General features: G+C 56.0%; 7 protein-coding genes across 7 annotated transcripts; 4 read left to right on the top strand and 3 right to left on the bottom strand.

Moving 5' to 3' along the window:
- Positions 1-165: 165 nt before the first annotated feature.
- DICSQDRAFT_158655 (uncharacterized protein) lies at positions 166-6,961 on the top strand (the record flags this gene model as incomplete). The annotated part of the gene is made up of 19 exons (XM_007360470.1): positions 166-204; positions 236-313; positions 366-438; positions 502-732; positions 789-940; positions 988-1,203; positions 1,266-2,288; positions 2,341-2,775; positions 2,828-2,947; positions 3,003-3,164; positions 3,219-3,329; positions 3,393-3,620; positions 3,669-3,736; positions 3,788-4,144; positions 4,204-4,746; positions 4,805-4,995; positions 5,048-6,035; positions 6,088-6,366; positions 6,425-6,961. The coding sequence occupies 19 exons, from the start codon at positions 166-168 to the stop codon at positions 6,771-6,773; spliced, it is 5,643 nt and encodes a 1,880-aa protein (XP_007360532.1). The 3' UTR covers positions 6,774-6,961.
- Positions 6,962-7,095: 134 nt separating this feature from the next.
- On the top strand, positions 7,096-10,833 carry DICSQDRAFT_96186 (Het-C-domain-containing protein; the record flags this gene model as incomplete). Its single annotated transcript, XM_007360469.1, has 18 exons — positions 7,096-7,207; positions 7,292-7,470; positions 7,533-7,559; positions 7,613-7,687; positions 7,743-7,828; positions 7,882-8,291; positions 8,349-8,411; positions 8,462-8,495; positions 8,549-8,597; positions 8,650-8,935; positions 8,996-9,027; positions 9,087-9,161; positions 9,222-9,272; positions 9,333-9,416; positions 9,472-9,513; positions 9,572-9,703; positions 9,759-10,092; positions 10,145-10,833. The coding sequence occupies 18 exons, from the start codon at positions 7,096-7,098 to the stop codon at positions 10,798-10,800; spliced, it is 2,727 nt and encodes a 908-aa protein (XP_007360531.1). The 3' UTR covers positions 10,801-10,833.
- Positions 10,834-12,201: 1,368 nt separating this feature from the next.
- On the top strand, positions 12,202-12,898 carry DICSQDRAFT_48215 (uncharacterized protein; the record flags this gene model as incomplete). The annotated part of the gene is made up of 2 exons (XM_007359885.1): positions 12,202-12,655; positions 12,711-12,898. The coding sequence occupies 2 exons, from the start codon at positions 12,202-12,204 to the stop codon at positions 12,896-12,898; spliced, it is 642 nt and encodes a 213-aa protein (XP_007359947.1).
- A 451-nt stretch (positions 12,899-13,349) lies between these two features.
- DICSQDRAFT_164934 (uncharacterized protein) lies at positions 13,350-13,976 on the top strand (the record flags this gene model as incomplete). Its single annotated transcript, XM_007360468.1, has 2 exons — positions 13,350-13,655; positions 13,710-13,976. The coding sequence occupies 2 exons, from the start codon at positions 13,350-13,352 to the stop codon at positions 13,974-13,976; spliced, it is 573 nt and encodes a 190-aa protein (XP_007360530.1).
- A 138-nt stretch (positions 13,977-14,114) lies between these two features.
- On the bottom strand, positions 14,115-14,655 carry DICSQDRAFT_142668 (uncharacterized protein; the record flags this gene model as incomplete). Its single annotated transcript, XM_007360467.1, has 4 exons — positions 14,115-14,198; positions 14,265-14,351; positions 14,422-14,536; positions 14,597-14,655. The coding sequence occupies 4 exons, from the start codon at positions 14,653-14,655 to the stop codon at positions 14,115-14,117; spliced, it is 345 nt and encodes a 114-aa protein (XP_007360529.1).
- Positions 14,656-16,608: 1,953 nt separating this feature from the next.
- Positions 16,609-17,920, bottom strand: DICSQDRAFT_151452 (uncharacterized protein; the record flags this gene model as incomplete). The annotated part of the gene is made up of 3 exons (XM_007360466.1): positions 16,609-17,097; positions 17,156-17,719; positions 17,773-17,920. The coding sequence occupies 3 exons, from the start codon at positions 17,918-17,920 to the stop codon at positions 16,871-16,873; spliced, it is 939 nt and encodes a 312-aa protein (XP_007360528.1). The 3' UTR covers positions 16,609-16,870.
- Positions 17,921-19,640: 1,720 nt separating this feature from the next.
- DICSQDRAFT_151451 (uncharacterized protein) lies at positions 19,641-21,744 on the bottom strand. The gene is made up of 9 exons (XM_007360465.1): positions 21,532-21,744; positions 21,432-21,462; positions 21,339-21,374; positions 21,210-21,280; positions 21,086-21,155; positions 20,874-20,974; positions 20,409-20,580; positions 20,257-20,335; positions 19,641-20,084 (listed from the first exon to the last, which is right to left on the bottom strand). Exons 1-9 carry the CDS (start codon positions 21,534-21,536, stop codon positions 20,068-20,070), a joined length of 582 nt encoding a protein of 193 aa, XP_007360527.1. The 5' UTR covers positions 21,537-21,744; the 3' UTR covers positions 19,641-20,067.
- Between the last annotated feature and the right edge of the window lie 1,970 nt (positions 21,745-23,714).

The following is a 23,714-nucleotide window of genomic DNA, read 5'->3' as shown; positions in this document are numbered from 1 at the left end:
CGTCGTCGTCGCCTCTAACCACGGCCTGCATTCCCTCTGTCTGCTTTATTGCACCCACATTTCTCTTCGTTGACATCTTTTCCAGCCTTTTCTTTCTGCCAGGATCTGACTCTGGACTGGGAAACGCGCTGCAGCGACGGGATTGCTCGTCAAGAGTACTAGACCATGCAGAGGGAGCACATCCGCAGAGGCTTCTCTATATACGTGTCCTTCTCTCCTTTGATTGTCTGAACAGGTGGACCTGACTTGGCGTGATGTATATACTAGCCACCAAAAGGTCGTTCTCGAGGTCGACTTCACCGGGAAGCTCTGGGTACGTCGACGTCCAACCCTTCTCCCGCCCTTTGTAATCGTCTTTCCCATAGGGTTATACCGAGATCACTGTGGTTCCCACAAGCAAAGATCTGAAGACGATACACCTACATGCTCGTCAATGTGGTGAGTTGCATATTTGGAGGCTGTTGTCACGTCCAACCTGGCGTGTAGCTCACACGCGTACAGATATCCACAGTGTCACTGTGGCCTCTCACCCCGCAGATTTCGTTCACTCGGACCCTCTGGCAACTCTGAGCGTGTCGGACGCAACAGATGTTCATCATCACCCTGAACTCAAGCGCAAGGTTTACTCCGCTCTCCAAGAGGGTGACGAGGGCGAATTGTCGATAGCGATTCCGAAGGAGGTCTCCTTGAGGCAGTCTGGTCATCGAGCAGCTAATGGTCTGATCAGCGAAGGTGAGTCTGGTGTGGCCCAGTTGCTGCAGTGCATATCGACTCCTGTGCTCGCGTAGCCGCCACCCCAGAGCCCCAAACGCCTGGCCATCCGTCCCAGCCACTGTTCCCGGTCCCAGAGTTCACGCCAATACTCGTGAATATTGGGTATAGCATCAAGAACCCTGCGGATGGTATTCAGTTCGTGCTGCCCTCAGAATCGTACCAAACGGTGAGTGTGCTGTAGCGGCGCGAGTTCGTCTGCTGAAACTCTAGTAGCGTGTACCCCACGTCTACACGACTCCATCTTCACCGGATGCAGCGCGCTGCTGGGTTCCCTGTGTCGATAACCTATGGGAGAAGTGCACATGGGACTTCGAGTTCATCGTTCCTCGTTCGCTGGAGCAACAGGATGTCTTGTCAGAGGATGAGGACGACACGGCTGATAGCGAATATCCGACTGTTGTGATCTGTAGTGGAGAATTGGTTGAACAGGTGCGTTCTGTGCCTCTTCGCTCCACCGCCTTGTAACCTACTAACGTCCATTCTTGTCGCAGGTGTCGCATCCCTACAACTCGAGCAAGACTATCTTCGTCTTCTCTCAGCCCACGCTGACGTCTGTCCAACACATCGCCTGGGCGGCGGGGCCTTTCCACACCCATGCTATACCTGCAGATCTCAGCGCTGCCGAGGACGCCTCTGGTACCACCCAACCCCTCATGTACGCCTTCTGCTTGCCGGGCCACGAGTCGTTCCTCACGACGACAGTGTCCTTCATGCGGTCCGCCATGAGCTTCTACGTGAACGAGTTCGGGTCATACCCTTTCGGCTCCCATAAGCTTGTGTTCGTCGAAGAGCTGCCTACCCAGCGTTTCGACGCAACCACGCTATCTCTCGTCACTGTAGACCTGCTGTATGGTGACGACGTGATCGACCAGGTATACGAAACACGACATAGCCTGTGTCACGCCCTCGCTTGTCAGTGGATCGGTATCAACATCCAGCAGAAGATGTGGTCGGATACTTGGCTGGTCAACGGTCTAGGCCTCTACATCACCGGTCTATTCATGCGCAAGCTTTTCGGCACCAATGAATATAGGTACCGGCTGAAGAAAGACATGGAACGAGTAATCGAGCTTGACGGTGGATCCATGCCACCAATATGCCAGCCACAGTCTCTTGATCCACCCGACGGCACCAACATATCCTTCATCAATTTGAAGTCGCCGCTCGTTCTGCACATCCTGGATCGTCGACTGGGAAAGTCGGGCACGTCCCTTGGCCTCTCCCGTGTACTTCCCAAGTTGTTCCTCTCGGCGATCAGTGGAGAGATGGCGAACAATCTGATCTCTACGCACTCGTTCCTGCGAATGTGCCGGAAGGTCAGTGGCATCGATCCTCGTTCTTTTGCCGAGCAATGGATCTACGGGAGTGGTTGTCCTACCTTCGGGTTCTCGGCGTCGTTCAATCGGAAGAAGATGGCGGTCGAGATCACGATGCGACAGGACGCGCCCGCATACAAGCACCTCGAGAACAACGAGATCACGAAGATGATGCTGAAGCCTGTCCCATTCTTCGAGGTTAGTGCGATGGTAGCCCCGGGCGCGCGTCTCTGATATCGTCGTATAATAGGGCCAAATGACTATCCGCATTCATGAGGCCGACGGTACTCCTTATGAACATGTCCTAGACATCCGGAGTCCGTTCAAGCGATACGAGGTCCCGTTTAATACCAAGTACAAGCGTGTCCGGCGGAACACCAAGCGCTATCTCGCTCGACAAGCCGCAGCTCAGGCAGCGGCCGAAGGCGACGCGGATGCTGCAGCGGCGATGGATATGGTAGACATGGGTTTCGGGCTGGACATTTGGGAGAAGGAACAGGAACGCGAGAATTGGAAAGTTGCGGACTGGACCGAAGAGGACGAGCAAAATATGGCTGGTCAAACCTACGAATGGATCCGCATCGACGCCGATTTCGAGTGGATCGCGGCCATCGCATTCGATCAGAAGGACTACATGTGGGTCTCTCAGCTTCAGCGCGACCGGGATGTCGTAGCGCAGTATGAGGTGCGTGTGCGTTGTGTACAATGTGTCGGGCAAATGGTTGATTTCGTTGTAGGCTATCCTGGTTCTGTCGAAGACCCCCAATCCGATCATCTCGAGTACTTTCACGAAGACAGTCCTGGTCTCGAACTACTACTTCCGGATACGTTGCGAGGCTGCGGCCGCCCTTGTCACGGTGAGCTTACAATGTCTTCAATTGATCCGGGCGTGAGTCTCATGAGTGCCTGCAGTGTGCCAATCAGCGACTAGAGTGGCTAGGGCTCTTTCATCTGTTCAAGCTCTTCTTACGGTATTGCTACGAGCCCGAGGACCCAAAGGCCGACCTGTTCAGCCATACTTACGTGCCACGTCCCAATGACTTCAGTGACTTTGCGGAGTATTTTGTGCGGAAAGTGCGTACATCCAGATGGTTATACGGCATGTCAAAGTGCCTGACGTCAGCATAGAGCATCTTGAGTGCGATCTCCCGGGTCCGTTTCGAGAATGGCAAGTCACCACCGGTTATCCGGCAGTTTCTGGTTGATCAACTGCGGTACAACGACAACACTACCAACCCGGTAAGTACATCCGACCGAACCGACATGTCGGCGTTGGTTAGTTCCTAACAGACTTGACCTTAGTACGCCGATGCATTCTACATCTGCAACATCATCTCTGCTCTAGGTTGCGCAACCGTATCCTCGCACCCTCCGGAGCGAGGAGAGTTCATCTCGAACGATGCAGCGCCCGCCCAGGACCCTCAGGATGCTGCGTTGTTGCAGGCTGCGTTGTCTGAAGTTGATAGGTATCGCAGCATGGATCGTCTCATTCCTACGTATCATAATGTTGTGACTGTCGCTGTGATTGAGGTGTGTTCCGCACAGACTTGTGAGTCGTTGAAGCTGACATCACTGTAGTTCCAAATGCTGCTCAGCCTAGCTGGCCTTGTTCCGCACGATCCTCGACCTTTCTTCCCACTGACTCGGTGAGTGAGAACGTATATCTGATACTGACAGCATTGCTTACTTGTATACAGCGAGGGCAACTATATTCAAGTGCGCATTGCGGCCTTCGACTATCTCTTCCTGGGGAGGTGGTACACGCCGAAGATAATGCGATACATCCTGGCCGTTATGGCTAGTGACTCATCGCGCATTATCCGTCGTCACGTCGCTCGGAGCGCTTGTCAGAGCCTAGCACTCCTCGTGTCGATGGGAGAGATGAAGACGCCAAAGGAAGCCGACTCTCTCATGATCGAAGAAGACGGTAATGGTGGGGAAAGGGTCAAGGAGAACAAGAAATCCGAAACGGAGCTCATGATCAAGGCTTTGCGGAAGGACCGAGAGGTCGGGAAGAACGAGGCGATTCGGGAATTCTTGATGCCTATCGCTTTGTACGTGCAGTCTCTGTTAGTCTGCTGCTGTGGCTGATCATTGATGTGTTATGCAACAGAGCACCGGATACGGATTGCGAAGTCCGATGGTGTCTGCTGAAGCTCGCAGACCTCCTCATCCGTGGTCAAGAGGAGACAGCCCCCAAAGTCACCATACACCTTCCTCCTACGCCGGTTGCGGAAGCTCCTCCACCTCTACCTACTGTCAAGCTCTCTAGCAAGTCTCAGCGTTCGCTGAAGTCAGGCGCACCCACCCCCAAGAGCCCGCTCCCCTCTTTCACCTTCCCTACCAAGCTCAAGATCATGCCTAGCAACACCCAGGTCGACACTTCTGCCGCACCGACTCCGAGCACTCCCGCGCCCCCTACAGCGTCGGGCAGACGTGGCGGCGGCGAGTTCTCTGTTCCAAAGGTACCTGCTAAGGTGGCGGCTACAGCGCAGAAGGAGAAGAAGATCCCGAAGGCTGTCCCGAAGGCGCAGTCAGGCGGCATGCCTTTGAACGACCTGCGGGCGTGCAGGACCGCTCTCAAGAAACTGCAGACCCACAAGAAAGCAGCCGTGTTCCTGCAGCCGGTGGATCCCGTCAGAGACCGTGCACCCAAGTATGTCTCTATAGATCTACCGCTTCGTCACAGCTGATGGGTGCTGTACTCGTACTAGTTATTTCGACATCATCAAGTCTCCAATGGACCTGAGTACCATGGGCGCCAAGCTGGAGCAGGGACAGTACAAGGACCGGTTCGCTTTCGAGGCCGATTTCAGGCTAATGATCAACAATGCGAAGACGTACAACGTAGCCGGAAGCTTCGTTCATGCGGAGGCGGTTGCTTTAGAGTCTTTCTTCGACACGAGTACGTATCCGTCCCCCTGATTTGGCGACGATGGCCTTACGTTGTATTGCAGCATGGGTACGCATCAACAAGACGTTAGAAGCTGCTAGCAAGAAGGAGCAGGCGCAGCCAGCTCCGCCTTCACCTGCGCCCCCTATCCAGACTCCTGCCCCTCCTCCCAAGGTGCCAAAGGCGTCGACACCTACGGCCACTTCCGCGGCGACGCCTCCTGTCCCTATCCTCAAGCTCAAGTTAGGCGGTGGCGGCGGCGGCCCCTCAGCACCCAACGGCACTATATCCTCCCCTGCTGCGTCCAAGCCTGCTCCTAAAGCAAAGGGTAAGAAGCCCAAGGAGCCGAAGTTGTCAGAGGTGCCCCCTCCTCCTCCCGTCTCTGCTCCTGATACTGCGCTGGCTCCACCTTTCGATGACATCGACGACGGTTCTGCAGACCTGCTAGAGGAAGTGATTGCTATTGAGCGACAGCAGAAGGAGAAAGGGAAGGGTCACGAACGTCGACGAACACCTCCTGCTCCTCACAAGGAGAAAGAACGTGAGAAGCCCGCACCACCTCCACCTACGGACAAGAGCAAAGAACGCTCTATTCCTAAGCTAGTCATCGGGAAGCGGAAGAAGGAGGAGGTGGACACCACCGAGGACGAGATTCTCGCGCTTGCGACACCAGCTAAGAAGGAGCGACCGAGTGTTCCTGCCGCTGGCAGTTCATCTGCTCCTACGCTGTCTGTCTCGACTCCGAAGCGCGTCGAATCTCCAGCCCCAGCCAGGAATGGGGTCGCAGCTCACAAGTCGAAGGAGAAGCTATCAAAGCCTTCGCCACCCACGACGGACCACGTACCAACGCCTTCACGCGTGTCTACCAAAGGCAAGGAGAAGGAGCACTCGCGCCCAGTAACGCCTGCCAATGGCAAGCCGAAGAAGGCACCTACCCAGGCGACCCCGCTGAACGAGAAGAAATGCAGGGACATTCTGCGCCTCTTAGCGAAGCAACCGGAAGCGCCGATCTTCATGCGCCCCGTCGACCCTGTGGCAGACGGGTGTCCTACGTATGTCGTCTGTAGTCCGTCGACTTGGCTGGAGCTGATACCTTTGGTACAGGTATTACGACGAGATCAAGGAACCGATGGATTTCGGCACTATGCATACCAAGCTGGCCGAGGGAAAATACGCAACTATGGAGGATTTCGCGAAGGATGTCGGACTCGTCTTCAACAATTGCCGCACATTCAACCCTCCGACGACGTATCCCGTCAACTGCGCCGATGCATTAGAGAAGCTCTTCAAGAAGGAGTGGGCCAAGCCGGCGGAGAAGAAGCTACCGCCCGGCGAGAGGAAGCAGTTAGTAGCCATGATGAAGCGACTCATTGACGAGCCTATGTACGTGCATCCCTACATCCCTCCTCCTGTGATTACTGATCCGGTTGAATCTGCTCAGCTCATGGGTGTTCCGAGATCCTGTGGATCCTGTAGCTCTGGGAATCCCTACCTATTTCGACGTCATACCGCGCAAGGACGCTCGAGACTTGCGGACGATCCTCTCGAAGCTCAACCAGGAGAAATTCGAATCCATCGACGCGTTGGAAGCAGATCTAGACCTTATGATCAAGAACGCTATCCTCTTCAATGGCGAGGATTCGGAAGTTGGCGACATGGCGGTCAAGTTGCAGAACAGGTATCGTGAGCTGCTCGCACCCATTAGGGGTGGTCAAGCAAACGGACAAGCGAAGCGGAAGGGAGTGGACGCTGGCAAACCACCACCGACGAAGAAGGCGAAGCTGGGATGAAGAACAGGAGGTTTGAAATGCTGCTATGATCATATGTGGACTATGTCTTTCGGAATGCTTTGCTGTCAGCATCTGCTTGTCGATGTATGCACCTCGGCCTGTACAACGTATAATACATACCATCGTCTCTGTAATATTAGTTTAGCGAACATCAGTACTAGTTGTGTGGTCGACAGAGGAGAGTGATGTCATTATCGGCCGTTCATCTGGATCCTGATTTGCGATTTGTGCACGATGTTGTCTTGGCATCGCTCAACGCCACACCCAAGCAAAAGCTTCATATACGCTAGGCTCGTCCTCATCTCTTTCAACGACCACATCGATGAATTCCTTTACTGCTACCCTTCTCATTTTCACGGTCGTCCTCATTCTCCTCCCCTCCGAGACTTACGCGTTTGGAGCCGGAGACATACCGGATTTCGCGTACCTGAACGGTAAGCAGTGCAGTGCTAGATTCACCGATCTACCATAGCTAGACTATAAACGGGTTCCCCACTGGCCACCGCGACATCATTCAGGCAAGGCCTTCCGGCATGGCGATATCGAGAACATCCTTGCCGAGCTTGCGAAGACAGTCGGACACGCCGGTGGCGGTGGCGGAGGATTGCTAGACTTCGCCCAGTCAGTCTTGAGTGCCGCCGCAAGCGGTGGTAATGGATCCAAGTTCACGAAAGAGGATGTCAAACGGGTATATTTTGTGAGTGGGCCTTGGGCATCGCATGAAGAGCAACGGCACATGATCCTTACTCTCTTCCATAGGGAAACTGGCTCAGGGACTACTCCCAGGTACGTACCTCAAGGGCTATTTGACAATTCAGTGTTTCACGTCGTAGTAAAAGGCCATGGATATCGCGGGATTGAGCAAGCTATCAGCGGACACCCTCGTGCTCATCGTTTCGGTTCTGGGCTTCCTGGTAGACGAAGACTCGATTGTCAGTCACTGCGTTCCTCTGATTTCAGCTGCTCCAGACATTTGGTTTTGCTACCGAAGAATTCCAAGTCACCCCTGATCGTCTTGGCGTGTACCTCCCTGTCGAACACATCGACAATCCAAAGTGAGCTTTCCTCTTGGTGTTCTTACAATGATACTCACCGTCCTCTAAATCAGAGGCTACGCTGAGAAGGAAGGCGACGCACGGCAATTTCACCCCAAGCTTCGTCCGCCAGTCAATCCCGAAGAGCTAGAGATTGATGAGAGGACTGGCATGAAGGCAAATCCCTTCTTGCCTATTACTTCAAGTGCTCGCGTTGACTTGTCTGATTCGCAACAGAATTATATGGCTTCGGAGAATAGGGGTTGGGACACGTCTACTGCTCTCATCCGCCGCGTGTTCCGCGCTTGCATTGAGTACGGCCGACGCGCACGCGGCCGAGAGGGGGACGATCTATGGGAAGCATATCGCCTGATGGGGACCGGTCTCCATACCATGGAAGATCTATTGGCTCATAGTAACTGGTGCGAGCTCGGGCTTCGGAAGTTGGGTTATAATGATGTTTTCTGTCATGTCGGTGACAACGGTCGGTTCCAATTACACAGCTTCGATTTTTCCTACATTGATTGGCAATGGTTGGCAGTCGTCATCAACACGCCCACGGGCGAGACTCATCCTTTGATCACTGGGACATTTGGAAGCGCTGGTGGGTGATGTGCAACTGCATTCGGCCACACGAGCTCACTGGGCTCTCAGATTTCCTGCATTCCCTCATGGGAGAAGCAACCGAGTGCGTCACTTCACTCTCCATGATATATCGGCCACTGACAGGTCCCCGTACAGCCACCTGAGCCAAGCCAGTGTTGTTGATCTCACCAAGAAGATGGACGAAGTACGTCTCAGCAACTCGTGTCAATTTCTGCAACAAACTCAAGGCATTACAGGCTTCGCAAGACAATAACACATTTGGAGCTCTGCAGGCCCTGCTCAGGAAATTGCCAATTGGCGGTTCTGACGCAGATGACAAGATGGGCGAGGCCAATACTATGCAAGCCCAAGCGAAGGCCTACCGCTTCGACCCGAATAACGTCGCTCCTCCGGAAGTCAGAGAGCAGCTCTGGAATCTCCTGACTTGGCGCGATAACGTCTACAGGGGTATCATCAAGAAGATTGAGATGGTCCCGGGTCTCTCTGACCTCATCGACAACCTCACGAACGCTCTCAACGCATGTACGCCTGATTTATGTAACCGCTATGACAAACTGGCTTATCAGTTTCGACCGTTAACAGTCGTGTACACAGTCCTGGCTCCCTACGTCGCGGTACGCCTTCGTCAAGGCTCTAGTCGTCTCTCACTGATCCCATTATGCGCTACCGGTAGCCTATTCTCAAACAAGTGACAGAGGTTCTCATGGAAGGTAGCAAGGCTGTCATTGACACAGAAGACCAGTACCTTGTTCGTATCCGAGTATAGAACTCGTACGTGGCATCGTTGACACTGTAACACTTTGGATAGGTCTTCGATGACCCCAATGCGTCCGATCCATCCCACAGTCTCCTGTCAAAGGTGAGGAGGAAATCGGTCATTGGACAGGATGCCGTTGACAGGCGCATATCTTGACTACAGGACCACTTTGCGCTCATATTGAACGAGCCCGCTGGGAAGATCGCTAAGGTTGTGGTCCAGAATTCTGTCAAGCTACTCGTACAGGCTCGTATTAGCTGTTTTCTGCATTGGCGGACACGTTACTCAGGCTTGCAAACAGGCCTGGTTTGACAATAGTGACCCGGACCGCGTGATCGACGAGGTGACTCTGTCCGTTATCTGCCTTACACTATGATGCTCAATCCGCCCCCTCCTCACAGGTTCTTGAAGCGTTCCACCACCCATGGTACGCTACTGGCCGTTCGCGTATCCAAGAAGAGATGTTCCAGACTCTGCAAAACTGGGTGAACAACCTCGAGAACGCGGAGGAGACCATCCAGGCGCTGAGCAAAGTAAGCGGATAACCTGGCATCTCAGACACTTTCCCTGATAGAACGAGAACGACAGGAGAGCGTCAGAGCTGGCAAGAACAAACGCCAAGGTGCCGATGACGACATAACTAGTTCGACTCAGATCTATGGTGGCCACGTCAATCAAGCCTCCGGAGGTAGCGGATACGGTGCCCCTGTCTCTGCAGGCTATGGCGCCTCCCAGGTCTTTGGTGGTACGCAAGACCACTACCGTCAAGAGACCTATGGCGGATCGCAGGAATACGGCCGGCAGGAGCCCGTCACTGAGTCACAAAGATACGGTGACTCCCAAGGCGAAAGCTACAGTCGAACGGAATCCCGCGGGTACGGAAACTCCGGAGAAGCCTATGGCTCCACAGGGAACTACGGCAGTACGTGGCATCGTGTGAATCGGTGAATTGGAAGCTTATCCAGCAGTTCTAGGTGGTTACGGGGGCTACGGTGACTCCGAGGTACATGGAAGACGTCAGGAAGAATCCGGTTACGGCGGTTATGGGAACCGTCGCGAAGAAGAGCCCTCGTATGGCCGCGAGACCGGGTATGGGAGCGGCGGTTATCAACAGTCGTACGGACGCCGCGAGGACCAAGGCTATGGCAAGGAGTCCTACGGTGGTGGATACCGTCAACAGGAAGGGGAGCGTGAAGTCGAACTTGAACGTGAACGCAAGCGTGAGCAAAAACGCGAACAGGAGCGGGAGCGGGCACAACAGTCCTATGGCGGTGGCTACGGTGAACGAGAGTCAGGTAGTGGATATGATGAGGAGCGCCGCGAGGAGTACGGCGGGTATCGCCCGAGTGCGTATGAGGCTCCTCTCGAGGATAGTCGTCGGGAACGCCGGGAGGAAAGGTCGGACTACAGCGGCGAAAGGTACGGTCAGGAGGGCTACGTGCCTGCTTACGGCGGCGGATACGGGAGCTCTGAGCGTAGCGAGTATGGTGGTCTGGGCGGCTATGGAGGCCGTCAGGAGGGCGGTTATGGCGAGGCTGGTGAAGCCTTCGGTGTCGAGAACCTTTCCCTCAGAGAAGGAGGTCATCACCATGGCCACCACAAACACCACCGCCGTCACGATGATGAATGAAATGGAACTAGTATGAGCATAGTTGAATGGAGCAGTCTTTTGGCTATGGATGTCTCTGTCGGGGGGACGGCGGACTCTCAGCGCATGAGGATCGGTGCGATCATCCCAGTCTTATTCGAAGCGCCCATGCGCTCATCTTGACTTCTTCCACCAAGTACTAACGTCTTCTTTGGTTGCGGTTCCTTCTTTGTCGATCCTCTCTTGTACTGCTGGAACCGATCGAGATGCCGCATCGGAGTCTTGCTTGGGTTCCTGTGGCCACGTTCAGCGAGGATTGGTTTGTAACGAACCTGCTCATCCACGTTCGATTCGGGCTGACAGCGAGCCATACACGTTCATAGGCTTTGGTTAGATGTTAAGATACACATCCCTTGAGACCGGGACGCTCTTTACACTTCCAGAGCGGCGTGGACTTCCTGTGCCTGGTGCCACATCGTCTCGCCGAGGGCATTAGCGGCCTGTGATGATATCGACGCATTATACCAGCAAGCCAACGCCCTCCACTGACAGTTCCCTGCGGTCGTCGCACCCAGATGTACGGCTCGCCCCTTCCCCTCCCGCCTGTCGACCTTCACGTTCGCCCCGCCGAGACCGCGTGCCGGCTTAGTCGCACATGTGGGCGTGCCCATGTCTGTCTCCACTATGGCGTAGCGAAGCTGTCGCGCTTTACTGCCAGACTCACCACCACCATCGCTTCCATCTATCTGCCAGCCCATTTCGTAACCACAATACCGCGTCTTCGGTAGCTCTAATTGTCGCTTGCCCCGAAAGAAGCCTATTTGAGACTCCTTGCATGCCCTGATGATGGCGCTGGCTGCCCATGCGTCGACTTGCCATATGATCCAGCGCCTTGCAATTCTATACCTGCCCCCGCCTGCTGCTTCCTTCCACCGCTCAACGGGCGATTCGGTGTCAATCTGTCCGCTATCGAACTCTAGGTCTTGTGCCGGCTCTGGGCTCTTGGAGGCCGGGGTCTCTTTTGGGCATTATGGATAAAAGGGAGGCGGCTCCTGTCCACCATCTCCTTGTGCCCTGGTTTCAAGGACTCGAGCATAAGCCACAGCAATATGCGTCTTTCGTTCCAATTCCTTGCTCTTGTCGCCGTGGCTGGCGTTTCTGTCACAGCTCGTGCGATGTCCGGCCTGCATTCGCGCTCGAGTGCTACAGACGTCTGCGGAAATGTGAACGCCCAGCTCACCGTCACTGGAGCCGATGGAAAGCCCGTCCCCGTTGGGCCGATTGGTAACTACACGTCCCTATTCACTGTGGTGTATCGACTGATCAGGCTCGTGTCACCTTAGACAAGTGTTACTGCAAGTCAGGCATTTCTCAGCTGTTGACAACGGACCCTGTCGCCAGCTCGGTGCGTTCCAGTATCGTACTGTTTGTCAATGCTCACGTATGTGTAGGCGGTCAACATTGCCGGCGAAGCAACGACGACTAAAGGCCTTTCGGATCTGGTTTGTATGCCGCAGTCAGATCAGTCTCTGTTCAACTAACACTTTTTACCACCATCAGCTGAATCTATCTGCGGACCACAAGACCTGTTACTATCCAGACCATGCTGAGCCCATTTGCACCCCGGGAGCTCCGTGCAACTTCAAGTGCAAGGACGGGTTCTTCCCTCAACCCCCGCTCTGGCCTATCGAGTGCGTCTGCGAGTGGCCATTCCAAGTCTGTAACGGCATCTGTGGGCTCTACAAGGCGTGCCCCAGCGGCAAGCCTTGGCGCCGCGAGAATCTGCGCAAGCGCGCTGCTTGCGAGCCGGGCATGACTGCTTGTGGCATATACGGACACACGAACGTCCTGGGCAACGCCTGGGAGTGTCTCGATACCGCAACTGACCTAGAGAGCTGTGAGTCTGCTCGCCAGATCTTCATTACACGTCGACTGACGATGGCACTCGGCAGGTGGCGGTTGCGCTACTCCTCTCGATGCCTTCTCCCCGCGTGGCGTGGACTGCACGGCGATCCCGGGCGTCGCGGACGTCGCTTGCCAGGCGGGTGCTTGCGCTGTGAAACGCTGCGCTCCCGGCTACGAGGTTTCGGCAGACGGCACTTTCTGTCTTACTTCCAATCCTCTCCTGGAGCAGAACTAAGTCGTATATGTTTGTGAGCACCGCGAAATAACACAGGTCGAATGTCTTCTTATGGTGGCAGTACTTGATGTTCTCTTGTACTAGTAAACTGGACCGTCAATTTTCGTATGTGCCCGAAGTCTGTCGATGATGCTGAAACCAACGTTCCCTTCTTTGAATGCTCAACTGTATAGGTTGTAGTCGGAGTGTAGGTCTATACCGATGTGATTGATATATTACGAGCCGCTCGTCGGTCGAGTGCCTCGAGCCCGGGCCGGAGAGCCGCGGTGACCCTTCCAGCGCCACTCACACTCGCTCAACCACAACCCGCCGCGTTGCCGGCTTGCTACCGCTTTACAACAACCGTCCTCGATGCTCGTTTTGCGCTTCTCATCTGAATTCACCTGAAATCTGCTACACCATATCTAATCAAAGGATGGAGACGAGTGGGTCGAATGTGAACGTGGAAGCCATGGACCAGGGTCCGCCAGAAGACATCGACCCTATCTGGATGTCCAGTCGCACAGCGCGCCAAATATACGCTCTTGGGGAGGTGGAGAAGGTATGGCATTCTGCATCCTGTGCACAGAAGAACAACCACAGAGACTCCCCGATCTGGACGCAGGACATCACTCGACTGCTCTCCCTGGCGGCCTCTTCGATCGCGCTTCTGTCCCTACCCCAGACCGACGGACCGGAGGACGCAGACTTGCCAAACGGCGCAGAGCGTTCTGAGAAGTTCGTCGACGTCGCGAACGAGTACTTCGAACGTCTGGACGTACGACGCGTGTACTGCTCATCATGTGCGTCTCGCTTACACGGCCGTTTGCAGGGCATACACATCGGCATCCGGTCCTCTCTCGCGCATATCAGGCAGTCCCGCATCGCGCCGTCTACTATCAATGCGCCTCCGCCGGGATTCATCCCTCCCTCACTTGGCGTGGGGCTGCCTTCCGCCGATGCCGACGGGGTCGCAAGAGGGACCCGCGGGCTCCAGGAAGAGCGCATGGAACGCGATGCCTGGAAGGGCATACTCAACGCACTCGCCCGGATCAAGGAGGCGAGAGATAAGGAGAAGGCAGACGCTATGGAGTCATGAGGGACGAGGCTTCGAGGGTGCGGCGGGTATATTCAATCAGATGCCCCTACGGCACACAGGTACGGTTGCGCTTTAGCTCCTACGTATCTTTGCCCAGGATGTCCCAGCCGTCGCCGTCGCCATCGCCGTCGCCGTCTCCTAGACGCTGACTATCTCGAGAGCTTCCTGGGCCTTGAGGAGCTCCGGGTCCTGGGCGAGGGCCGCATCCTGTTCCGCGCTGAGCTGCTCGACAGGTCAGCCAGCCAGCCTGACCTCCCTCCGACGTCATCGATCGCGATCGGAACTCACCAAGAGCTCGCGCAGCTCCTGGGCGGCCTGCCCCAGCCGGCTCGCAGAATCGGCGATCATCTTCTGCGACTCTTCGAGCATGCGCCGCTGGATCGCCGCACGACGAGGTTAGGCACCGCTCGCACGAACGGCAGAGGGAGATCGAGGGTGTCCTCACCGTGTTCCTGATGTCCCATTCCTCCGCATTATTCGCGTTGTCCGCGATGAGCTTATCGAGCTTGCGCCTCAGGTCCACTTCCTCGTCCTGGTAGAGCTTGTGCTCCTTGAATAGACTACCTTGCCCAGTCAGCGGACCTTGGACCGTTTATGCTACTTCCGCTATGTCCCCGTACCGTAACGTCGATCCAGACTTGATCTTGAGTTGTTTGAGAAGGACTGCGTTGTCGGACATGATGGCACTGCAAGAGGTGGTGGTGGTTTCGGTACAAGCACGGATATATCTAGTGACTCAGGCTGGCCTCACTATGTCATTTGCGCTCCCGAACCTCTTCGCGCTCAATCCCTTTTCACCACCCTACGTCACCGCCTTATCTACACTGCAGATTCTCTGTCCTCACGAGCCACAAAGAATACGTTGTGTAGGCGTAGTACTAGCAAACCGCATGCTAACCATCTGGGATAACGCGTGCATTCTGCCTGTCAATTTGAACGTCGGGCTTATTCGACCATTCTGGCGCTTGTTTTACCTTTCTGGGCGTTTTCGGAACCGACGTCGGAACCTTCCAACGTCCCGGGCGACTCCGACTTTATACGATTTGGTTCAACATTCCAAAGCATGAAGGAGCACATTCTTCCGGCGACTCACGTCGTCATCTCACGCGAACGCACACCGAATCGTTTCCAGTCATGAATAGGACGTGAATAGCGTGATATGCGAGCCATCAACTACTAACTACTACGCGCAAAGCAGGGTCAGACAACGGTGCGAATGGATAGGCAGGAAGCCGACATGCGCAACCATGCAACGACGACAGGAAGCAGCGAGGCGCGAAGGGGAACGATGCGACAGCGACGCGGGGGCTCAAGCAGAGGCGGCTGAGGGGAGAGCAGGGCGCTGGGGCCACCGCAAAGCCACGCGCGGCGCGCGCAAGCGCACGCCGATCCTCCGCGAGCGCGACGGACGCGCGAACAAGCTTGGGGTGACATATCCTGGGCATAGGCGGGGGGGCATGGAAGACGCGACGCAGGTGCGTCCGGAGCGTTTGACGACAATGTACCGTGGACGAGACCGCCATCAAGCGCGACTGCGCAGGCAGGCTAGCGGCGCCTGCAAGCAGGCGCACGCTGCGCTCACCGCGCTACACCACCACTCACCGCTGCAACTCACCAGACCTGCATCGCTCGACGTCACAGTGCGCACACCGGCAACGGGTGGGCGTGAACTAGCACGCGCACAGCCAGAACAGCTGGGGCAGACTGGACGGAGCAAGCGAGTGAGGGAGGAGTAGCAAGTAGTGGGCGGGCGGAGGCCGCGAAGAAGCGTCGAGGGTCTAACTGAGTCCGGGGTCGACGAACGGGAAGGTCCGGAAATGACCGTGAGGTCGGCGTCGAGTGTAACCCGCGCCTCGCCATGTCTTCCGGCCCTGGCTAGACGCGCCGTGCGTAAGCGCATGTCGTTGTGCTCGCGCTACTTCGCTGGCGCGCATGCATCACGAACTTGAACCGGAGCTCGTGAGCTGTCGGACGCGGATAGCCAGGGGTCGTAGGGGAAGGATGAGACGGGGGCGGAGAAGGCGAACGGCATCTTGACGGCGGAGATCAGGCGCCATTCGAGACGCACAAACGCGGGAAACGGAGGCATGTGGCATGATGTGGGGATAGCGGAGGTTGGGCGATGTCGGGGATGAATACATCCAAGCGTCGGGGTAGGAGAGTCGAGAGCGAGACGAGGGTCTTCGATGCCGATGTTTCGGCGCGCACATATGCAACCGCGAAGCACGGAACCACAGTTAAGTGGTCGTCACCTCAAGCGGCCGCGTGCGCCAGGCGGGACTTGGAAGGGCGAGCTGGGAAGGGAGTGAAAACGACGAATACCGTGTGGGTGTAAAGAAACAAGAAAGCACTCGCAGGGGGCGAGGCTGCGCACGTCGCTGTGAACGCAGCTGCCTCTAGCCACACTCTGCGGTCTTGCGTCGTGTCGTGTCGAAACCCTCCGGCTACAAGCCGATCCGTGGCCGCCAAGCTCGAGGGCGCACCCGTCTACTGCTCTCCGGAACGCGTTGTCGAGACGACGACGCGACCGCGCAGCACAGCAGCGAGACAGTCCAGGGTGCTCGGGGTAGGTGACGTCGCGGAAACCGGGTGGAACCGCTGAAGGGAGGAGAGGAGAGATATGTATGGACTGGGGGAGAGTGGATTGGAATGATGCGACAATGCGAGAAAAATGCGACAGGGAGACAAAGTGATGCCGGGTGTAATAAAGTGAATAAAAATGCGTAAAAGGAGAATATGTGTGATAGTCCGTGTGGTCGTCAGCGTCCTCTGCATCCAGGCAGGGAATAGTCTCTTGAGGGGTCTTGATACAATCGTGATAGATAATACAGCGGGCATGCTCGGCGCGTCCGGACGCGCATGTCGAGCTTTTGGGGACGAGCGCACGTGGCCGTTTAGTACTTGTTGACGGAGGCGACAGCGGCGGCCGCGACGGCGACATTCTGCTGTTGCACCTGAGCGGCAGCGACAGCAGAGGCGGCGGCGGCATGGCGCTGCTCTGCGGTGCCGAGCATGAGGGCCTCGTTGACGTGACGGAGGTGCGCGGTTTCGGCCTCAGCCTGCTGTAGTCTCGTCTGCAACTGCTGTTGGGTCATCTCGAGGTAACGAATGTGGGTGGTGGCTGTTGGCGTTTGTTTACGATCAGTAACGATCAAACGTGATCGAATGGATCTACATACCCCGATCGAGCAAGGAAACTTTGCTGGACTTCTGGTTGGACACAGGGAGAGCGTCCTTGAGACGGCGATAGCCGTCACGGAGCTCATCCCGCCTCCGCTGCTCGGACTCGATCCGCTGGCGACGGATCTCCTCGCGGCGCATGTCGTTGTTGGCGGCGGAGGGAGCCGGGTTGAAGTCGTCGTCGTCGTCGCTTGCGAACTCGTCAGAGGCCTTGGAACGCTTCTTCTGCTGCTGCTGGCGCGCGGAAGCACGGATGGTGGCAGCGGCGCCAAGAGGGTTAAAGCGGTGCGACCTGGGGATTGCCGCAAGCGAACCAGGGGGGACAGAGGGGCCAGGAGAGTGGGAACCGCTGCCACGACGGCTGCGGGTCGAACCGACACTATCCGAGGACAAATCACCAGCGCTCAAGTTGGAGAGCGCGTTAGGGTAGATGGTAGTGGGCGTGTAAGGACGAGCTGGAGAGCCCGTGCTGTAGTTGCCACTCGGAGAGGTGTAGGTGTACTCGTTGAGGCCACCGGAGAGCGGGAGCGAGCTGAAGCTGCGAGGAGAGGACGTGGGAGGGACTGCGAGAGGCGGTCAGATCCATGACGCACATGGGAAAATCAGCGCTACTTACGGCCCATAGAAGAAACGCCAAACGGGGAATGAGGCGGGTACTGGAGGTAATCGAGCCCAGAGAGGGGATCGTTGTAATACGCGGCGGTATCCATGAAGTCGGCGTTCTTGGTGTGGTCGAGGACATTCTCCATGTGGGCGGTCTCCATTGCGGCGGACGGAGAGGAGAGCAGCAGCGAGAGCAAAAAGATGTGGAAGAGGATCACAAAAGTGGACAGGTCGTTAGAAGCGTGAGTTCTTAAGAGACAGAAGGAGGCAGAGACTGCAAGGGTTGTCAATGTAAGTAGGCGAGGACAAGAAAGCGAAACAAGAGAACCACGTACGCTGACAACGGAGCGGGAACGGGGAGGGAGGAGAAAACACCCGGCGGAGGCGGAGGACGATAGCGGAGGAGGGATGGGGAGAGGAAGGGAGAAGGGGAGGGCTATATAGCAGCCCGGGGGAGAGAGCGAGCCAGAGTCAGAGTCAGAGCCAGAGCCAGAGCCAGAGCCAGCTGAGCTTCGCCTGCGCGAGCGACCGCCAGCGCCAAAGCCCTCATCACCTCGTGCCCGTGCCCCGTCACCTCGGTCACGCAAACCTTGTTCAAATTACTTCCGCGGCGTCCACCCAAGACGCCCGCCAGATCTCCCAGCTCAGCATCCGTCCCCCCGGCGCGAGCACACGGCCAGTACTCTCCCTCCACGACGACCGTAACCCGTCCCCAGCCTCGCCATCAGCTCTGCCCTCCTTGCGAGACCGCACAGCCCGCCCAGCAGCGACCCTCCCCCAAGACCCAGTCTGAGACTCGCAGAAGGAGCCCCCAGCCCTCCATCACCCGCTTTCGCTCTCCGTCGCCTTTTCGAGCGATTTTCGGCTTCCTGCCCACGGTCTGCCATTTCCATTAAACTTCTCCATGACCTTATCACCCGCATCAGCTCCCGGACTTCCGAGCCGTACCCCTTCCCAAACCTATCCATCTCGGGCATCTCCCCTCCCCTTTCTGCTCCATCGCTCCCATCCAAGTCCCTCCTCGCCCAGCCCCTCTACCGGCCGCCTCATGCCCGCGAATAAACCCAGCGCCCGCAACGTTGTTTTCATTTCCTCTCCTTCCGCTCCAAATATGGGCCACCCCTTCATCCCAGTCTCCGAGTCCACATCCACATCCCTTCTCGGCCAACCCCCGCGCGTCGCATTCATTCTCACCCCAGCCTCCGTCCCAGCGTGCCTTGCCAGTGCCACAGGCTTATCCGCTTACCCTCGCCCCCCCACCGGCGAAATTCGAGCCTTCTTCTCAGATGTCCGTCCCCCACCTAGCACCAGCTGTCGCCCGCCTGTCACACCTCTCCGATCATATTCATGATGCCACCCTTCTCTCCGTCAGTTGTGTTTCGCCCGACATCGCGGTTCCATTTGTTCCGTCCTTCTCTCCGGGCCCTCCTTCTACAACCAACCGACCGTCGCTTGAGTCGCGCGTTTGCGCTTGTTCTCCGACTATCGTCGACGCTGTGCGCTATCACTGACTAGCACCCTCTTGTTCCTGTCTCGACGTAGAGCCCGCCGCCTAGTGTCGAGGCGTCCTTCGGGCACCAGTTCTCACACCGGCACGGACCATCTCCCGCACTACGCGCCCTTCCCTAACTCCGCGTCACTTGACGTCTTCCGTAGCCCCTTCCTTCCCACAACTCGTCCACCATTCATCGGGCTTACGGGAAAACCAACTTTGCAAAACCGCGCGCTGCACCTTGTTCTTCAGCGCTTCATGTCTAGCGCTCACTGCGCAAGTCTGTACCGATGTTCCTCCCATCGGCACAAGACTCGAAGTTCATAGTACAGCAGTCTGCCGGGGCGCTCGCAGACGTCCACAGACGCGTGCACCCACAATCCAGAAAGTGCTGTAATAGGGTTCATTCAGGTTCGAAGGGTGATCATCAAGGTATAGGAATAAGTCAGTCGTAACCAGGCGAGTACTACGTAAGTACGATCCGGGGTCGTTAGTCATGTCATAAGGGTCGTGAGTGCCAGAAGGCGAGATACTGAGACAACATCAGAGGAGACAAGAGAGGATAACCGAGAGATAATGCGAATCATTCATGAGACGCGGGGCAATGAGAAGCAGCTGTGCGCGATCGAGAATAGCGACAGCACTGTCAATCACGTAACACGGGAACAGCGGGGAGGTGGGAGCATTAGCAGATCGTACGAGGGGTAGCGCAGAAGGTATGACACGGAACTGTCCAGTAGGCTCGGGCAAAGAGAATGGAATGGACCGAGGGTAACCGCTACAGCGTCCGATCGCTGCTCAACGGTCAGGCTACGCTTAGGCGTTGTAGTACCCTGCAGCAAGAAGCAAAGTTATGATTAGCACCTGACATACTGGCGGCATGATCCGACGCGCTCGTGAACCGGCCATGCACGGCGTAGCCTTGAGGCCGGACTGCAACATGCAGGGAGACACGGAGGCAAACAACGACACATGAATGAAGACACGCGCAACGTCAATACTTACCGCCATAAAATGGTCCCTTCATTCCCGAATAGTGCTCGAGCCTCTTCTGGAACCGCCATACCATGAAGAACATGTACATCTACACGCATCACCAGTGATGATACAGTGAGCTCGAGCGGTACAACAATGAAAACGTGACCAGGCATGCGCACCTGGAAGACAAGGTCCACGAGGAGTCCAACGATGAACGCCACGTTTAAACTGGAGAATCCCGCTGCACAGAAGCCACTTGGGAACGTCTCGGAGCTTGTACCGTAGCCTGCGGCAGCTGATGCGGACCAGAGCTGGCCACCGTTGTCGCACTCCCACTGGATCTTGTCCTTCCTGCAAGGTTATGTTAGTTGCCGGATTATCAGAGCAGAGCGTGGGCGGAGCGTAATACGGTCCGAACGTGGCACCTGAGCCCCCTTGGCCCTGCACACATGCGAAGCAACTGCCATACGCGCAGAAGATATGATCAAACAGCTGACGGGGGGCAAAACGAAGAGCCATTCCATTGTTGGAACAGTGACAATGACTACCGATAAAAGCGCGCATGAAAGTGAAGGACTGGAGCCGAAGACGTGACGGAACAATGGAAGAACGTAGGCGGACGAGAGTAGCGGAGTAGCACTTACCCGCGTTGGAGCTCGACGATCATGATGATGGCCCGTACGGCGGCAATGACGATGACAAATGGCCAGACAAACTTGCAGACACGTATCCAGATATACGATCGCTAGACGAACAGTGTCAGTATACATAATCTTAATGTCTTTAGGACGAGCGAGGCAGTCGGAGTACAGGAACGGATGCCCCGAGGCGCGAACATTGCTGATGGATAACTCACGTTCGAAAGCGCTAGAATGGAGAGCGCTGCTGCTACTCCAACAGCGATTCCAATACCTCCGTAGATTTGCCTAAGGTGAGATGGCAGGGTCAGCCATGCGCATAGCACGAAGGGGCGTGCGCACCATTCAGGGAAAACGAAGAACAGGTATTGTCCCCGAATAAGCAGGAAAATGCCTCCCGCGAGACTGTACAGCTATTTTGAAGCTCATGAGTCCCGATCAAGCATTTCACAGCCTAGCGAACCCACTCACGAACATGACTACGCCCCACGCGATAGCACCACCCCTCTGCGTTCAAGGTTGGTATCAGACATTACAATACCATAGACCTGTGGACTGGCTCACCAGAGGGAGCAAGAGAAGGCAATTGTCACACCTGGGTTTGTATCACAGCGTAGACGCCCTTCAGCCAACGCTTTGCTCAAGCTGCAGGTAATGAACTAACCACATCGTTAATGATCGTTTGCAGGATCAACCGGGTAAGGCCTTGGGAAGCGATTCGTTACTTTTTCTTGAAGACGGCGCAAGCCTTGACGCCAGGAAGGTAAGTGAGCGAGGCCTTGACGTTGTATAGTTTACAGGAGGAAACCGTCTTCAAGGAGAGTGACGAAGGGCCAATGTTGGCTGCAAAGAACGGTGGGCGGGACGTGGTCGTCGCTGGGTGGGACGAAGACCTGGGCAGGCACGTTCCTCGTTCTTCGCCACCCCGCAGCGTCACACGTCACATGTAACGCACTGACGTCACATTCCAAGCCGTAACGTGTGACAATTGTCGGTCACAGTGGGGGACCGTGGGGTGCCACATTAGGCAGCCCGGTGTGGAAAACGGCTGGGACCGACGACTAGGACCAATGTCAGAGGTTAAGTAGTTACTCGACTTTAAATGACCCCAATGCACTCCTCGATGTGCTGCGATGTCAAATCCGTGAGTCCCTCGTTCCGAACACGACCCCCTCATTGTCAGGGTTTCTCCTCCTCGAGCATGAACGAGGATCTCGGTCGCTGTATAATGCCTGCCAGTACTTCCGACCTAGACGCTGCACTTCATGGCTCGCTTCGCCTTTCACAGATCATCTCTCAGGCATCCGGAACGGTAGTCAGATGCTTCCAGGTGATGCATCCAACGCAGAAATTCTAATCCTCGTGGTTGAGGTCAGCTGAGCTCTTCATACGGAGAATCCCTTGTCGTATATCCATCTCGGCTTGCCACTTCGGCCGCCCATTAACTGACACGTTGGCTATACAGGACATTGCGGATTACATCTGACTGACAGAACATCAGCAGCCGGAACAACTTACCCCCAGCCCCCACTATTGTCCCGAGGCGTTCGGTGCTTGCCCGCTGGCTGCCGTCCGACATCTGCATACAAGTCATTAAAATCGGCTACGAGAACGCAGTCAGTCTCCAATCCGGTGACATTCCTTGCCAGCACGCCCTTTTCATTTCCGGGATCGCGCCTCCAGTCGAACCTTCCACCAACCACATCGCGGCCCGGCGGCGTCGTCTCTTAAGGAAACCGAGTTATGTATGTATATGTTACAACAACGTAGATAACGGATGGATCGTCCTTCGTGGTTCACACACATCCAGAGGAAATCGACGCCCCATCACTGCGTGCACGGTGCAGATCGGTGTCTGGATATGTCGATTTGTTCCCTACTGACTAGCTTCGCACAGTTTCTTCCCCGTCGTCTTCTTAGTCGCGCTTCTTCAAAATCTCTTCTGGCCTCCTTCTGTACCTTCATCTCATACGCGATATCCTTGCCTGATCGGATGGTATGAATGCGTCCGCAATCTCGAGCACCGGTCGCACGCGTTATACTACGCAGTACCCCCAGCAGTCCTCCCATCGATCATGCATTGCACTGAATGCGATGTGCGCAGAATCTCTCTGGCTCGCTCCACCACGAGGCCAGGTCTCTGTCGGGTTGCGTAAGGCAAGGCTGTCGTCAATGTCTTGTCATGTTGGTACGAGTTCGTCTATTTCCGGGATCTTGTATCGTAGCTAATGATATGAAGCAGATGCGGTAGGAACACCGGAGCGTGAGTAGGTCGCTCAGTTCTAAGCCTCACTATGCCATTCGCTCTTCACTCCTGGAAACAGACCTTTTTATGGTCGCCCCAGGTATTGACTTCGAGAGTGTGTTGTTTGCCGGGGGCCAGGGCAAGGTGCTGTCTGTGGAACTGAAGCTCCGCGAAGGCACGTACCAGACGTTTGATCGCCGAGTCACAGGCATGAGGCGTGGAAATCACCTCGATCTGAGTCTTCGGACGAGTCTATCCCGGCCCGCAGAACGCATATATGTATACGAATTGCGGTGCTCCTCGGTCGGGCTCGGCGATATGGTGGCGAAAGTCGATATTCGAGTACTCGCTTCGTCCAGTTATTCTGCTTACCTTGTTATATCTGGGCGTGTACAAGGAAGGAAGCCCTCAGACGCCGGAAGGAACGCTCGGACTGCTCCCGTGCCCATTCTGTTCTACCGCCACCTGTGTACCGCTGTCACTCAACGAAGCTGGCATGCGTACCCCAGTGCAGATCTGGAGTGCACATCGACGCCCTGTCTCATGCTCCGTTCCCCGACGCTGAAATTACCCTTTGAGGCAAGGCACGCCTTCCAGCTACC

This window comes from Dichomitus squalens (assembly GCF_000275845.1).
Source record: "Dichomitus squalens LYAD-421 SS1 unplaced genomic scaffold DICSQscaffold_1, whole genome shotgun sequence".
In the NCBI taxonomy this organism is placed as follows: Eukaryota; Fungi; Basidiomycota; class Agaricomycetes; order Polyporales; family Polyporaceae; genus Dichomitus; species Dichomitus squalens.
This window is presented reverse-complemented; position numbering and strand designations above follow the sequence as displayed.